General features: G+C 38.8%; 1 protein-coding gene and 1 long non-coding RNA gene across 6 annotated transcripts in view; one reads left to right on the top strand and one right to left on the bottom strand.

The window, feature by feature from the left end:
* Positions 1-228: 228 nt before the first annotated feature.
* On the top strand, positions 229-12,338 carry LOC149437205 (uncharacterized). The gene is made up of 3 exons (XR_016308165.1): positions 229-486; positions 8,884-8,990; positions 12,068-12,338. It is a non-coding gene; the product is annotated as an uncharacterized LOC149437205 (long non-coding RNA).
* EYA1 (EYA transcriptional coactivator and phosphatase 1) overlaps positions 9,369-16,990 on the bottom strand; it is a 138,570-nt gene continuing 130,948 nt past the window's right edge. For all 5 annotated transcript variants that reach the window (XM_089661048.1, XM_089661047.1, XM_089661050.1 and 2 more), the window contains exon 17: positions 9,369-15,840. In XM_089661048.1, coding sequence (XP_089517174.1) covers positions 15,760-15,840 — 81 coding nt within the window. In that variant the 3' untranslated portion in view covers positions 9,369-15,759. The remainder of the gene's footprint in view (positions 15,841-16,990) is intronic.

Raw genomic sequence — 16,990 nt, 5'->3', positions numbered from 1 at the left:
CTCTAAGCTTTCATTACTTTTCATTTCTTTAATGCAGGGGCCCACAAACTACGGCCCACGGGCCACAGGAGGCCCGCCGAGGACATTTATCCGGCCCGCCGGGCAGGGGCGTATCTGCCGCGAGGCAAGGGACCAGGGGCGTATTTGCCGCCCCCCCCCCTTTTCCCACGGAAGGGACACTTCTGTGGGAAAGATACAGGGGCTGTGACATGCGCAGATGTGTCAGGGATACACATCTTCATGGGGGTACTCAGCTTGCCGCTACACCGGCTGAAGAGGAGAGCGGAGCGCGTGAGGGGCAGGGCCCGCTGTCAGTGTGCCGGTATCCAGGTGAAGGCCAGAAGAAGGAAGCAGAATAGGACAAGGTCAAGGGGGCAGAGCCGGCCGCTCCTTTGCAGCCGCCGCTGGAGATCGAGGGGGAGAAGGGACACAGGCACCCATCCTGTAATGATCCTGACACCATCTGGAGGAGCCGCTGCTGGACAGGTAAGTGCTTGGAGGACTGTTGCTCCCTCGGTCCTGTCTCACTGTCCCCTAATACACTGCCCCCCACCTGTTCTACTTCCCTCCCCCGTCCCATTGCCCCCCATCCATCACACTGCACCCACATGTCACCCTGCCCCACACCTGTTCCACTTCCCCCCACCTGTCCCTCTGTGCTCCTCCTATCCATCTGCCCCTCACCTGTCACTCTGTGTTCCTCCTGTCCATCTACCCCTCACCTGTCCCTCTGCGCTCCTCCTGTCCATCTGCCCCTCACCTGTCCCTCTGCGCTCCTCCTGTCCATCTACCCCTCACCTGTCCCACTGCGCTCCTCCTGTCCATCTGCCCTTCACCTGTCACACTGTGCTCCTCCTGTCCATCTGCCCCTCACCTGTCCCACTGCGGTCCTCCTGTCCATCTGCCCCTCACCTGTCCCACTGCGCTCCTCCTGTCCAGCTGCCCCGATACTGTCCCATGCCCCCTGTCCCACTGCCCCTCACTTGTCCCACTGCTCTCCTCCTGTCCCACAGCCCCTCACTTGTCCCAGGAGCGTATTTGCCACAAGGCAAGCAAGGCATTTGCCTAGGGCGGCACTTTTCAGGGGGGTGGCACGGCGATGTAAGTATAATTGGTGTCAGTGGGAGTAATAGTGCCCCATCATTAGTGTCAGTGTGGGAGTAATAGTGCCCCCTCATTGGTGTCACTGACACCAATGAGGGGGCACTTTTCCTTCCACTGACACAATGATGGGGCACTATTACACTGACACCAATGATGGGGCACTATGCCTCCAGGCCTCCCACTGACACCAATGATGGGGCACTATTCCTCCCACTGACACCAATTATGGGACACTATTCCTCCCACTGATACCAATGATGAGGCACTTCCTCCCACTGACACCAACGATGGGGCACTATTCCTCCTACTGAAACCAATGATGGGGCACGTCCCCCCACTGATACCAATGATGGGGCACTATTCCTCCCCCTGACACCAATGATGGGGCACTATTCCTCCCCCTGACACCAATGATGAGGCACGATTCCTCCCCCTGACACCAATGATGGGGCACGATTCCTCCCCCTGACACCAATGATGGGGCACGATTCCTCCCACTGACACCAATGATGGGGCACGATTCCTCCCACTGACACCAATGATGGGGCACGATTCCTCCCACTGACACCAATGATGGGGCACGATTCCTCCCACTGACACCAATGTTGGGGCACGATTCCTCCCACTGATAGCAATGATGGGGCACTATTCCTCCCACTGACAACAATGATGGGGCACGATTCCGCCCTCTGACACCAATGATGGGGCACTATTCCTCACACACTGACACTAATGATGGGGCACCATCTCATGTACTATGTCCACAGTCTCTGTTCATCTGATGTACTATGTCCGCAGTCTCTGGTCATCTCATGTACTATGTCAGCAGTCTCTGATCATCTCCTGTACTATGTCAGCAGTCTCTGGTCATCTCCTGTAGTATGTCCGCAGTCTCTGGTCATCTCCTGTGCTGTGTCCGCAGTCTCTGGTCATCTCATGTACTGTGTACGCAGTCTCTGGTCATCTCATGTACTATGTCCGCAGTCTCTGGTCATCTCATGTACTGTGTCTGCATTTGTTCGTAGTTTTTTTTTTTTTTAAACTATAATCCTGCCCTCCAATGGTCTGAGGGACAGTGAACTGGCCCCCTGTTTAAAAAAGTTTGAGGACCCCTGCTTTATTGTGTTGTACATGGCACAATCTGTAATCAAGAGGTCAATGATGAACCTAACTTTCTAAATTAATTCTTAAGCATATGCCATTTTCCATGCTTTGTGTTATTTGTTCCAGTGTTGAGTACAAATGAGTATGTCTCTGAGCATTTTGGGTTTTGGTTCCTTTGAACAACCTGAGTGGAATTTGCAGGTCCTGTTAGGAGGATCAAGTGTATAGCCATACCCGAAGATCTGTGAGTGTGCATATTACAAACCATGGCCCAATACACAGGGTTTTGGCTATGCATTAGTGTGAACGAACATCTGACACTGGCATTGGCACCAGTCTCCCTTTTTAAAGCACAGCACACTGAGGAAAAGCTGCTGAGTGGTCACCAGCTTTTAGGAACTGTGGCCTGACCTGTGTTTTGCTGCTCTGTGCTTAACACAGCCTCCTAAATCTGTTGTGCCCATTATTGACACTGGATTGTGTTCTGACTTTGTCTTCTGCATGCTGATTTGGTACCTGTATTGCCTGCCTGAAATTGACCCCAGCCTGGTTTCTGCCCCCTACACGTCTCTCAGTTTGGTCTTAAATACTTGCCTCCTACATCTGACCATTGCTCTGCTCCACCTGTGTGCCTGGATTCTGCTCCCGATCTGTTCCATGCATCCACAGTATCCTAGCAGTGTAGAACCTGCCATCAGATGACTGCTGTGTCTGGATTCACTGTAGAAAACCCATGCCACTACTTGTCCTGCTATGCTCTGTTACCAACTCCAGGGGGTATTGGACAGAAGGTGTAAGGGAAGCCCTTTTGCAACTCAGCCTTTTATAGGTATTATTTCTATGGCTTTTATCATCATAGCTTCTCTCCTCCCATTTTAGTTATTTTTAGAATTTTTATTTAAAAAACCCATATAGAAAGTCCCCAACAGAAATATGTTCTCAAGCTGATGTAAAAACATTAGTGACAACAACAAAAGGAGTGTAATAGCATTGTTAGTAGACATCCCAACCCATTATCTCTGACAGGACACATCAGAAGAGATTGGACTTTCCCATCCTGACAGATTTCCCTAACATATTAAGGAAGGGGAATATTATTATTATTATACAGGATTTATATAGCGCCAACAGCTTGCTCAACGCTTTACAATATAATGGGAGACAATACAGCAACAATACAGTTCAATACAAGAGGGATAGGAGGGCCCTGCTCCTCGGAGCTTACAATCTAGGAGGGAGGATATACCTGTATAATAGACATATAAGAAGATATATAAAATACAGGAAAGGAGGATAGCATTGGACAGTATGTGATATTTTTTTCTTAACCCAGATTTCATGACTCTGGCATTTGTAACGCATTGTTGTAATTCAATGTTTCTAAAATATAGACCCTTTCGAATTATGATCACCACTTAAACCATACAAACAGATATCATGTTTCTATTTACATAATACTAATTCTTATATTTCCTGGCAAAAAAGTTTCTGTTATGTTTTCTATAAGAATGAGTTCCTATGTATGGCAATTAATATACCCCTGGTGTTTCTCTGCATTCAGGCAGAATAATGCATACGGTCATATTGTTCAGGAGAACTGCTCCTGGACAGTATATAGCATGCTACGCATCACTCTATATATTAAATACTAGGAAATACAAACATACGTCTTGTTTATATTAGTGTTAGTTCTGGGCAATTGCAGGGCCTATCTAGTTACCTAATAGGAAAACAAGGGCAAGGCTGAGTAATGAATACAACATATATTTTCAGCTCAGGAACCTCATTACAGTCTTAAAGGGCATTCAAAGGACAAAAGATAAGAAATATATTTAATAAAACCACTGAACTCTAAATTAATATTTTTTTCAAACAGTTTAAAATCTTGGTAATATTATAGTATGTAATTATTTTTTCTCAAACTTAAAGGAAGTTCATGAAAAAATGCTGTGAACTGTTTCCATAAATATATGTCACTATGTCAGAAACGTATCAAAATTGGAGACATTTCATAAAGCAGTAGTTAATAGAATTACTGAAACTGTGTCCAATATGTCAGGCTACGTGATTGCGTGAAAACTGTAAAATAATCTAAATAACAAGGTATAATACAAGAGGTGGATATCCAACTTTTTGGTACATGACATTTTGTATTTGAGATTTAGTGGACCTTTTGGAAGGTTCTCTGCTGGTGTGCAATATCATGAATGCATCTAGCCATGTTAAGAGTGCACTCGCCTGCAGCTACACTCATCTTTGCCATCAGAAGTTGGTTGTCAAAAAAGGACATAGCAGTCATGACAGATTTCCTGTAGGGTTGGCTTTATGCAAGCAGGCTTATTATTTTGTATCTGAGATTTAATGGACATTTGGGGAGGTTCTCTGCTAGTGTAGCATGTATTGAATGTACCTGGTCATGTTAAGAGTCCACTCTCTGTAGGTTCCCTTTAAAGGTTGGCTTCATGCAGGAAAGCTTTTTCTCCCTTGCAATTAAACAACTATTGTCCTGGGATACAATGATCAACAGGACACTGGAACCCCTTCTGTCTGGGACTGCAGACTTTTGGTGTACCCAGGCCCCCCTTATAGAGCAGTGACAAACTGCAGACTATCCAATTATTACTAACAACCCTAAGATTAGCTTTCATGCTAGGTTCACATATGTGTGGGTGGTGCCGCTGCAGATCTGCACATAAATCCGTACAGCCACACCAACTGCACAGAGAAATGCAGACCCGCAGGCGGGTACCATTAATTCTAATAGCACGCCGCCTGCACTGGAAAACGCAACCATACTGGGAACCAAGGTTCCCATGCGGGATGCGTTTTCCAAAGAAGTGCAGGAACTTCTTCCCTGCGTGTCATGGGCACGGGAGTCCATTCAAATGAATGGGCTCTCGTGCCAGTACAAAACATGGCCCGCACAGCCACATATGTGTGAACTGGGGGTTATATTAGCTCTCATGGAAAGCTTTGATAACAGTATACATCACAGCACAGTATCAATTCTCTGGAAGATAAAGAAAGTAAATATGGAAAATAATTTAGTAATAAATATAGTTAAATTAGACCATAATATAGTAAAGGAGTCATGCATAAAATATACAAAAACACATCCAATACTATGCTATAAAGCAAACTCTGTGAGCAGGAGGCAAGGAGCGGTGGCACAGGTGTGTCTTGATCTTAACAGTTGAAAGTATCTTGTCCTTTCAAGGCACAGGATCGATTACTTTGAATAAAAACTATCCAACACCAACCAGAAATGTAGTTAGTTACCTCTCCTCCCTCAACCTTTCACTGGGCAATAAAGGAGAAAAGCCACATTGATAAATGAGGTCACCCTAGTGTTATCTCATTCTGTAAGCATGTTCAGTATTAGACTGACAAGCACTGTTCTAAGCAGCAAAGACCTGATTGGCTCCTCACTCTCTCTAGATAAGTATTGCCATACAGGGAACTACAGGATGCTGATATCTAGACAGATTTAGATCTGTACACTAGTTTTATGTAAAAACACATTTAGAAATTTTATTGAACGTATGACTGGTAAGTGATGCTTGTGAGAAATTTGCCTTAAGTTTCTCTGTGAACTCTTTTTAAGTTTGGCAAATATTTTTAACCACTTCAATACATACCAGGCACTTATACCCCTTTCCTGCCCAGGCCAATTTTCAGCTTTCAGCGCTGTTGCAATTTGAATGACAATTGCGCGGTCATGCAACACTGTACCCATATGACATTTTTTATAATTTTTTGACACAAATAGAGCTTTCTTTTGGTGTCAAAATGTATTCTTCTACATTTCTTTGGTGAAAATAATAATAATAATAGAATTTGTAATTTTTTTTCAAATGTTTCTATTTTTTTTTTTATTAAATTTTTTCTTTTTTTTACTATTTTATTTTTCAGCACACTGTGACCAAAGCAATACAATGTTACCATAGTAACATTGAACTACTCTGGACAAATGATCAGGATTTTTTTTTAACACATTATGATTGCTAATACCAGTGTATTTCATTGTTGTTTGCAATCATTGTTACTGAATGAAACGGATTCATTCAGACTTTTGTTGTGATTAGCTGTGATTGGGCAAAGCTGATCACATGATACAGATGGGCTGTGATTGGCTCTGTCTGTATCATGTGACTGCCTTGACCAGTCACAGCTAACAACACAATTGTATACAATGGATGGCATGATTGGAAGCCATCCATTGTATATCATTGACATGTGAGTTGCTGTGATTGGTCACAGCGGTCACATGACACTGGCAACGGGCCGGTGTAGTGATATGTCATCAGCTGTGTCCCTTGGACACAGCCAGTGACAGATCGTGCAGCACCGCGGCCGAGTGAGCAGCTCGTTTTGACAGGATATATGAAATATGATACCCAGTCACAACGGTGAGTGTCCTGCCCGGCTGTCAATCTGCTATAGGCCGGGCAGGAAGGTGTTAAAGACAGATTAACTTATGTGTCCAAAAATGCATGTCTCTTAACTTGTAAAGGTGCCATAATAGATATGCTAAAGTAGATGTAAACCTTACCTACAAGCATGTTCTCTAGGGATGGGCAAAACTGAATGTTTTCATTTCCCTGAAAATTTTGGTGAAAACCAAGAGATTCCAAATGTAGTGCATGAGAATCAATAGGAAGTTGAAATTAAGGTGATTTTACGGGTGTAATGGACTGTAAATGCCTCCTAAGGGTTATGGCAGCAATTTTCAACTATCTTGGACCTGTTCTTGTTCCAAAATCAGCCCATTGTTAGCCTTAATATATTAGGACAGCAAAAAGTAATATATATATACCATACAATGACAGTACACAAATACACTAAAGTACTCTAATGCTTGATATACTACATCTGGTTGGGTGTTGGGGAGGCTAAAAATGTTGTATGCATTCTAGTTGTATGCATTCTAGTTTTTTGATCTTATGACACTCACTGCGATGATAGTGGGCCACCTGCTATTAACCATGTTTATTCTTAACCGCTTAAGCTCAAGAAGATTTTATCCCTTTCATGACCAGGCCATTTTTGTTATTCAGCACTGTGCTACTTTAATTGGCAATTGCGCACTCATGCAACACTGTACCCAAATTAAATGTATATCATTTTTTTCAGAGAAATAGAGTTTTTTTTGGTGGTATTGGATTACCACTGTTCTTTTTATCATATAAACTAAAAAAGTACTAAACATTTTTAAAAAAAATATTTTCTGTTATAAAACATAACAAATAAAAATAAAAATAAATCAAATTTCTTCATAAATTTATCCCAGAATGTATTCAGCTACATGTCTTTGGTAAAAAAAAAAATTTAATAAGAGGCATGGCGAATGTTTTGAAGTTGCAATTTTTTTGTCAAAATTATAAAAAAGTATAAAAAATACTTTCATCAGAGTAGTTCAGTATCACCATAGTAACACTGTATAAATTTGAGTAGGTAATCTGGGATTTTGTTTTACACTTTCATTGCTGATATAATGAAGATCATTGTACCAGCAATGCTTTGAACTGTCATGAATGAGTTTCATTTATGACAGCTGTGATTACTAATGGTCTGTGATTGGCCACAGCTAGTCACATGGTACAGGATGCTTGGCCCAGGTACTATGTGTACCAGCTTGTTGACATTAATTCTTTTTTGACATTGTGATCATGATCGCATATTGTACTATGAGCCACAATCACAGTACACAGAGACACAGTGTACCCTCTAAGCCCGAGCAGGCACAATGACGTACTTGATTGTGCCTGCATGTGCCACCCTGCCACATTAAATGTATTTTTGGATAGAGTGGAGAGGTATTATAGATCCTGTGAGTTTTTATTTATATCTGTGCACCTGTTAGGAAGATTCATAGTCTTGCCCTATTTACCAAGTAAAAGTAAGACAATCATGTATTTTGGGTTGACATCAGAACACTAGTAAAGGGGAAATCTTCCAATGGGGATGTTAGTTCTGCTGGCACTGGTGACATGTTGGGACTCCCTCACGTTTGAACAATTTCCTTTCAGTTTCTGTTTTGGCTATGGACAGGAAGTGAAGAGAAATCTCTCCAATGGGACACAGATGGCAAAAACAAAACTGACGGGGGTTATAACCCTCCTTTACTCTATCCAAATTTTAGAAAAAAGCTTTGCCATAGTTACACTTTAAAATTCTTGTATTTTCACAGATGAGGTAAAGAGTGAGTGACCCATTATTATCACTGTACAAGCAGTAGAATTCATAGCAGATGAACTTGAAGATCAAGGGTAGTAATGGTATCCAGCATACAAATAAGATTTTTTGCATCCCCACCTGCCCTTCAGATGTAGAATACCCAGATTTAGAGGTAACTAAGCTGAACCCAGCAAACATCAAAAAACATTTTCTTCCCCTGAAGTTACACTTTAAATACATATAAATACAAATAAAAGAAAAAAAACAGAATAAAAAAACACTACATATAAATACACTAATGCAAAAAACACTACATACAAATGTACGAAAAAAAAAGTAAGACATTTTTTTCCAAATTTCGCTTAAGCAATTCAGTGAGTCAAATCAACAGTATCTGCTTTGGCGAGATTTTGCTAATGGTGAAATCAATTTAATTTTTATATTCTCATGATTAGTTGACTACGCCTGTGTAATGTGTGTTGCATTTGCTGTTTGTAGTTGCCATCAGAAGCCCAAGCAACAGTGTGACAATGCAGGAGAACAACTGGGAAACAGTAACAGAGCATGGTCACCCTATACCATGACCATCATGGCAGGATACCCAGGTATTATTTTAACTAAAGCTGCAAATTTATAAATATTAGAAATAACTTTTGAAGATATATATTTACAAATTCTAAAGCTCATATTATATAAGATTTTAGTGATTGAGTTTGACATATACATTAAAACCTTAACCAGTTCTGGAATAAACCAGTAAAACAGCTTCAACTGTACACAAATGTTTCTCCAGATGAAGTAGCATTTGCTAGAGCACATAATGAATAAAATGTTTGAATTCTTTATTGAATTCTTTTTTTTTTAAATGAACCACTCTTTTCCCAAAGTTTCTATTTTTTTTTCTTTTACAGAAACTCCAAAAATAACAAAATGCATACAATAACAATTACAATAGGTACATGTACAAATAAAATAAAGCACAATTTAATTCATATTCCACAAATTAAATTTATTAATTTAACACAAAATTGAGAGAAAAGAGAAAACTGTACATATCTGATGATACATGCTTGTTTGTACAACACGGCTGAAATCTTCAATGTCACTTAGGAACTGGAAAAAAATGAATCCCTGCTTAATTGTGTTCTTTATCCCCCCCAAAAACAAAATCAAAAGCTTTTTCTAGATCCGTAAGTCCCTATTCTAGCAGCATTATGTGTCCTGAATTTGGAGGATTTGAGCAGTTTGATATAATTTTATTGTGAAATACATTTCAAGTAGGTTATTAAAAGAAGTTTTCAAAGTAAGTGATCTTGAAAATGATCCATTTAAAACTGACCAATAATATAAAAGAAATGTACAATTTGAAGATACTAAATTTCACATAAAAAGCTGTTCAGGATGGTTGAACCTGTTCAGGATTGTAAATTTTGCTACACATTGGGATATGTTAGTTTGAACGTCTTTCAACGTCTTTCTTTAACGTAAAACTTCTATTGAAATTTTGGTTGCCTGGCTATTTTTCAGTTCCTCTGTGTTCAGTACCTTCTAATTCACTGTACAACAAAAAAAGGATGCAGATACAGAGAGTCAAAGTAAAAACAGAGGTCCTTTTCTGCACTCCTTTTTCTGGATTAGTGACTGAAAACAATGGAAGCAGAGGATCAATGTGACAATCAGACAACTGGCATTTCAAGAATAAAAAAAATCAGAAATGACAACCTCCATGTTTTTTTGTAAATAGATTTCCTTTAGGTTGTATGACTAAATAGAAAGTGAGACAAATAAAGCTTGCCTAAAGACCAGTGATCTCCATGCAAGTAAAGGACTCCTGTCCCCATAGCTAGTGATTAAGTGAAACTCCGCTTTTGTTGGAAAGAATGGGTCACATGCATTCTAGTCACTTTTTTCTTCATGTGTACCAAAGTAGCTCTTACTTCAATAGTTATATGGTAAGTCCCAGTGTTGTATTAAGAGAGAACTTCTGGGATTTTCACATCTGAAGGAAAAATAATATGGATCTGTAGGAAAGATGACTTTGTGTACCAGTCTCAAATCTTTACAGTAGCCTATCTTTACATTAAAATATATTTAAAAAAGAATTCTGCGTATGTATATGTTATAGTTACATTGGTCCAGCTGGACCAATGTAACTATGCATACACTATACCTGGCTGATGCCGCTGAAAGCTAGAAATCACTCTAGACACTTTTACTTTATGTGTTTCTGGGTTTTGTGCCGAGTGGTTGCCTTCTGAATACAGGAGGTTAGGAAGCTGGCCACTCAGTAAGGGCACCATTCAAGGAATAGTTTGCATTTTATAAATGAATGCAAAGCATTCTATGATTGTACGAGGTGGTGAGGTGGGGTGGTGATGCCATGCTAAAATCTCAGGGAAGTAGTTAAGTCTCAATATTTATTTATTTATTTTTTGTGTCTGATTCAGGGGGTTTCTCATCACTTGCTCTCCCATAGATTTCACACAAGGTGAGGTAAATCCTTTTTTAAAGGATAAGTTCATCTTTTGTAACATGTTACACTCATATCCAGGGTGTAACATTTATTATTATACAGGATTTATATAGCGCCAACAGTTTGCTCAGCGCTGTACAAGATAACGGGAGACAACACAGCAACAATACAGTTCAATACAAGAGGGATAGGAGGGCCCTGCTCCTTGGAGCTTACAATCCTGTAACATGTTACTAAATAGGAAGCTCCTGTGCCCTCCTGAGCCCCTGTTGTGACAGCGGGCCAAGAATCTTCTCCCTGCTCTGGCTGTCACATTAAAGAAAACGCGGCTGTGCGGGGCTCCACCCACCCCACTGTGTCACTCATTCACAGTGTTCTATAAATTAGAGAACTACAACTACCGTCAGCCACAATGAATTACCAGGGCACATGTGTATGCTCTAGTAGTTTGTGGATTCTTCTTGTCATTCAGTAACTGCCTGCCTGTATGAGGTACGGGCAGACAGCTACACTGAAAGTCTGCAGGAGCCTTGCATTGCACCCGTGATCTGCTGATCATTGGTGCAATGCTTTACAGGCTACTAGGAAAAGAATAAATAAAACATGCACATTTTGTATCTGCAAAAAGAGGTGCATTTATTATTTTTTTTAAAAAGGTGAACTTATCCTTTAAACAGTTGTCACCAGAATTCATGACTCCAGTGGAAGATTTCATGTTTATTCAAAATTTTGGAATTTCCCTCACTTGCAGTCTTGGTGGCATTGCTTACTAGGAAAAATGGAGAGGGTACACAGAGAACAATAAACCGAAAACCAAGCAGGGGTGTTACCCTTACTTACTCTATTAAACAAAATGTTGGCTTTGCTTTCTATGTATTTACTTATAAAGAACAATTTGTAACTAAATTTGTCATAGGGATCTCCTGTAATACTGTACGTACAAAGGCCAGCCATGCAAATGGAGAAATAAATAAACAGAAAAGATTACTGTGGGGTTTAAAATTTTCTCTGACATTATTATAATAAAACATTCAGTTAAAAACGAACCACAAGTAAATGCATACAGTTCAGTATCTTTTAACCATGTGCAATACAAATTGATATAGAATATGTATAATTTTTCATTTTTGTGAGGACATCTTTTTAATCAATAGACAAGCTTTGTTTGCATAACTTTCATAACTATTTTTTAAATGATTTGTTTTACAGTTTCCTGCTGGGCTTTGGATTTGCTACATAAAGCAAAAAGCAGTGAATTGCTGTTTACCATATCAATCAACTTAATAGAAGCTTTCAACTATCTTCTGAGATCTACATTCCGATTGGTTGCCTTCAGTGCTTTGTGCACTGTAATAATAAAATTATACCATTACAAATAGTGTGATGACCTGCAAGTTCAACTTCAGTAGTCATTTTTTAAAATTGTGTGTACAGTCACTTTTTAAATTTCATGTGGGAATTATTTATGATCTGGTCTTATTCAATATCACAGAGCAAGTAAAATATAATAGACTAACAAAACAAATGATTTGTGCTTGATGACCATGTGTTTGTATGCACCCTGGTTCTTTTCAGCATAATTTGTCAGACAATGAATATATTTACATATTCTTAAAGTCCAATTCAGCACAAAAATATTTTGTTGCTTAGGGTACAGAAGAGAAAACTGTCGGAATTTTATTTCTGTTTTTCTGCCCATGAGGAGGTTTCTCCTCACTTCCTGTGGCCTTAAGGACAGGAAAGCATGGACAGCAATAAAAATGTTTTTAGACATTCTAACCCTGTATCCTAACATTTCAAGTAACTGCACTAAAAATGTGTTTTGTATTTCTGTGTCCCCATTGGAAAGATTATTCATTACTTCCTGCCCTGACAGAAAGTGAGCAGAAATCTCTCAAAAGAAATGCATACAACAATAAAATCCTGGCATGCACTATAAACCTTCCCTGCTCTTTAAAAAAAAACACAAAAAAAGGTTTGGAGTCAGGTTTTAAAACAAGCCCTCAGTGAACTCCGTAGCTGCAGGCATTTAGAAAAAATTAATTCTCAAAATTTAATGCAGAAACAGCAGTTCTTCTCAACAGCATAGTTCACTCTGTTCCCTCCTCCCAGATATCCTGTTTACATTAGAGATCAGAAAGCTAGAAGTTTGTGGTGGACATTGAGGATGAATTGTTCCATCGTACATGCAGCTACAGAGGTCAGTGAAAGCTTGTTTAAAAGTTCATTTACTGCTATGTAAAGTGGACCTTGCATAAAAAACAAGATACACTTAATACGTCTGTACCTTCCTCACCCATACTAAAAAGCATCATACAGGTAAAAAAACTGTAGAGATGAAAGTTAATAAAAATACTCACCTTTAGCCCTGCTTCCTCCTGTGGTGTTTAAATGAAGGGATGCCATCATCTTTCTGGCAAGGTCTCAGAGAATGTTGGGCATCCCAAATCTCACAAGAAAATGCTACTGTTCTGTGCTGGAGCATCACCTCGGAGGATTTTGAGTGGTTAGTATTCCCTATAATTAGGCCACTGCAGGATGGATGGCTAGGGTAAGGACAGTATCACTATCTTTCCCCCCCCCCTAATGTTTTACTTTCATGCTGCTATTTAGAATGTGGATCTAAATATATTAAGTGGATCTTGCTTTTACTACAAGGTCTGCTTTAAGAATATGCAAAACCCTGAATGTCTATAGCCTGGCCACAAGTTCACTTTAAGTGGTTAGTCCACCAAAACAGATAGCTCAGTGTTTAATATATTCTGTCAATCTGGATCAGCTACTGGCTTCTTTTACCTATTGGGGTTTTGGTGTACATATTTGTTTATTGTAATACTCTACTGCGCACCTAGGAATATTAGGCATGTTGCAGTAAGGGAAACCTCACTTTTTTATATTTTCCATAACATAAATAATTTAATACCACTCAGTGAGGAGAATTAGCTGCAATCTCTGCAACAGGTGGGAAAACCTAGGAAATCAAGCAGAAGAATCTAGCTAGTGAAAGCAATCATACATTAAAGTGATATATCAAATCCCCTTCATATACAAGCATAGTGTAATACCTGAATTAATATGACATATAATATAATACTGAAATTAATATAACATATAATATATGACACTCATAAATCTCAATATCGAAGTCCATGATCAATAAATTGATTGATAAAGGACTTCAGTATTGAGATTTTTTAGTGTCAGATTATGTATGTTATATTAATTTGATTATGTTATATGTTATTATTATTATTATAATAATAATACAGAATATATATAGCGCCAACAGTTTGCTCAGCGCTTTAGAAAATGAAGGTTGACATTACAGTTACAATACAATTTGGTACAAGAGGAAACAGAGTTATCATAATTTGGGTATTACATTACACTTGTATGTGAAGGGGATTTGATATGTTGCTTGAAGGTATTATTGGTTTCATTAGCTAGCCCTGATATTTTGTGAATATTTTGTAAACATTATTAGGGTGTGTACTTTCATTGGCTGCTGGCTATTTGGTTAGAATGGGAGAGTAGTTGGGGTTCTATAGTACAGTTCTCATTATTATTTATATAAGAATTTCTATACTAGCCTTCCCAAAAGTATAAAGAAGTTGACCCACCTAAATCTGCCAAAAGCCATAGTATCAATTTTAAATGAAATAACTCTTTGTAATTATACATGTCCAGTACAATTCACTACATTTGACTGACATAGCAATTACATTTTTTCAGTGGCAAATTATCATACTTTAATTGGAATAGTTAAAATGCATTTTTGAGTAAGTTCACAAAGATCATCATTACAGCAGGTCAAAAATCAGGGGATTCTATGAGATGTCTACGGAGAAGTTCAGGACATTGAGCCATTTGACATTTGAGCTAAAGATAATGATTTATGAGAAGCAAAGACTGTCAATAGTTAGATATCAATTTCATGTGAAAAATAGCAATTTCAAACCGATATGTTAACTGTTTTAGCGAACAGTTTTTGACTGATAGGTTTGGGACAGGGGTAGTCAGGGCAAGTCATGTCTGTATTATTATAAGCTGTTGGTACATATAGATGGTGAATTAGTCCTGCAGAGTATGAAAATGGCAAACAGTAAATTAAAAATGTTCTTGACACTTGACATCCATGCGTTTGGTCTTAACAAATTTACCTACAGTAACAAAAGAATATATATCTACATATTTATAACTAACACTTTGTTAAGGCACTGCACAACAGTTTGTACACACACCGCCCTGCATACCTGATCTAACAAGGCATTGCTACCTCAATAATATTACCTAAACCATATGTAAAGAAACTATTATTACAAATTTACACAAAAATCTTTCTGTACATGATTGTCTCAGTGATGTACATAATTTTGTTTTAAATTACAGTATACATACTTTAGACAAAGACATTTCCAAGTCTCCAGCCCATAGTACCTTGATTTCATATCTGTATGTCAAGCTGCAATGTCCATTTATAAATTAGTTGTAGTCAGTAAACTTCAATTATAGGGCACTATACTAAATGATTTAGCATAGCTGTTTGATTTGCAGTAAAACCTGCCATTCCACTGGCCAACTCCCCAGATTGGAAATTGCGGAGCCTACAAAGTCCCAAGCTCTTTTTGTCTTCCTTTCACAGGTATGAACCATTTATTCCATGGTACAATGTAACATGTCTCTAGAACTCTAAGAAAGGCAAGTGTTCTGATATTGATTAGGCTCATTTTATATCTTCCTAAATCCCATTGCTTCATTTTCCAGCAATATAGTAGACAGAAGATAAGCACTTCTGGTAGGACTTCCATATCTGTATATTGCATTGGGACGCCAACACATCTGGTCTACGTAACCCGTCATGAAGATGGATTTCCTTTTGGATTCAAAGTGCTGTTTTCTTTCTACAAGTATTCAAGTTCCAGGGCATGGTGCAGTGCCATTAAATCTGAGTGGCTTGTTATTCTCCAAAATGGCATTGAATGCTACAATAATAAGAAACAAATAAACAAATAAATAAAGGCTATTCCAGAACCACAATAAATATAATCACAATTTAAGGTCATAATTATAAAGTAATTATAAATAGTTTCAGTTCATTAATGATCTCAATTTAATATAGACTTATTTCTAACATTAAATAGTGACTTAAACATTTTGTTTTGGATTAAAAAGACTCAGTACAGTACTAATGTGTAAGAGAAATATATTTGTTTTTTTTTTATCATACATTGATTAAAAATGATCTGGTTAACAATATGCCTGTAGTCAAGACACATTAGTGCAATGCCAGATTCAGAAAAGATCTTTTGTTATAAGTTTAGTTTAGAGAGTGAAAGTGGTCATACGCAGCCCAACCCCCCTTTGGTTACCGTAATATGTCAAGATCTGGGCTTTCTTTGGATTTTTGTGGATCTATCACTTGCTATTAGAAGATATGACTTTAGATGTTAATGTTTAATGGACCTATGTGTTTTGCCTTATGTGAATAATCTAAAAAAGACGCGACAAGGACAAGAAAAAAGATGCAAAGAAAGCATGTGAAGGACATAAAAAGCGGCAAAGCTATTTGTGCTTAATAAATCAGGATTGTCAGCAATTTGTAAACATTTGATTTGTCTGATTATTTACACATTGAATATTTGCAGACTGCAGAACTGTGGAGGTAGTTACATTGGTCAGCAGGTTTCCTGTATAGATGTCAGATAATCACCCAAATTCAGACATAAATTTAAAGATATTTTCACCCTTGGGAACATGTTACATGTTCCATCTGTTTTTAGGGTAGAACACGTAACATGTTCCCATAGCTGCAGCCGAGCTCGCTGCCCCTCCTTCTGACAGATAATATGGGGAGAAGTTTCCCCATACTATCTTTCAGATTTGAAAACAGTGCGGCTGTGCGGCGCTCCGACCACACGGCCCCACCATTCATTCATGGACTTCTGTGAATGAATGAACTGCAAGTCCCGACAGCCTTAGCGCCTGCGGACTTGTATTTTTTATTTAATGAACTACCACCATCTACTGATCGCTGGTGCAATGCTTTCCAGGCTCCTTTGGACAAAAATAATAAATGCACATTTTTTTTACCTGCAAAAAAATGTGCATTTATTATTTTTGTCCAAAAGGTGA

Source organism: Staurois parvus, unplaced genomic scaffold (genome assembly GCF_062004578.1).
Source record: "Staurois parvus isolate SC_StPar_1 unplaced genomic scaffold, SC_StPar_1.0 ptg001302l, whole genome shotgun sequence".
Lineage (NCBI taxonomy): Eukaryota > Metazoa > Chordata > Amphibia > Anura > Ranidae > Staurois > Staurois parvus.
This window is presented reverse-complemented; position numbering and strand designations above follow the sequence as displayed.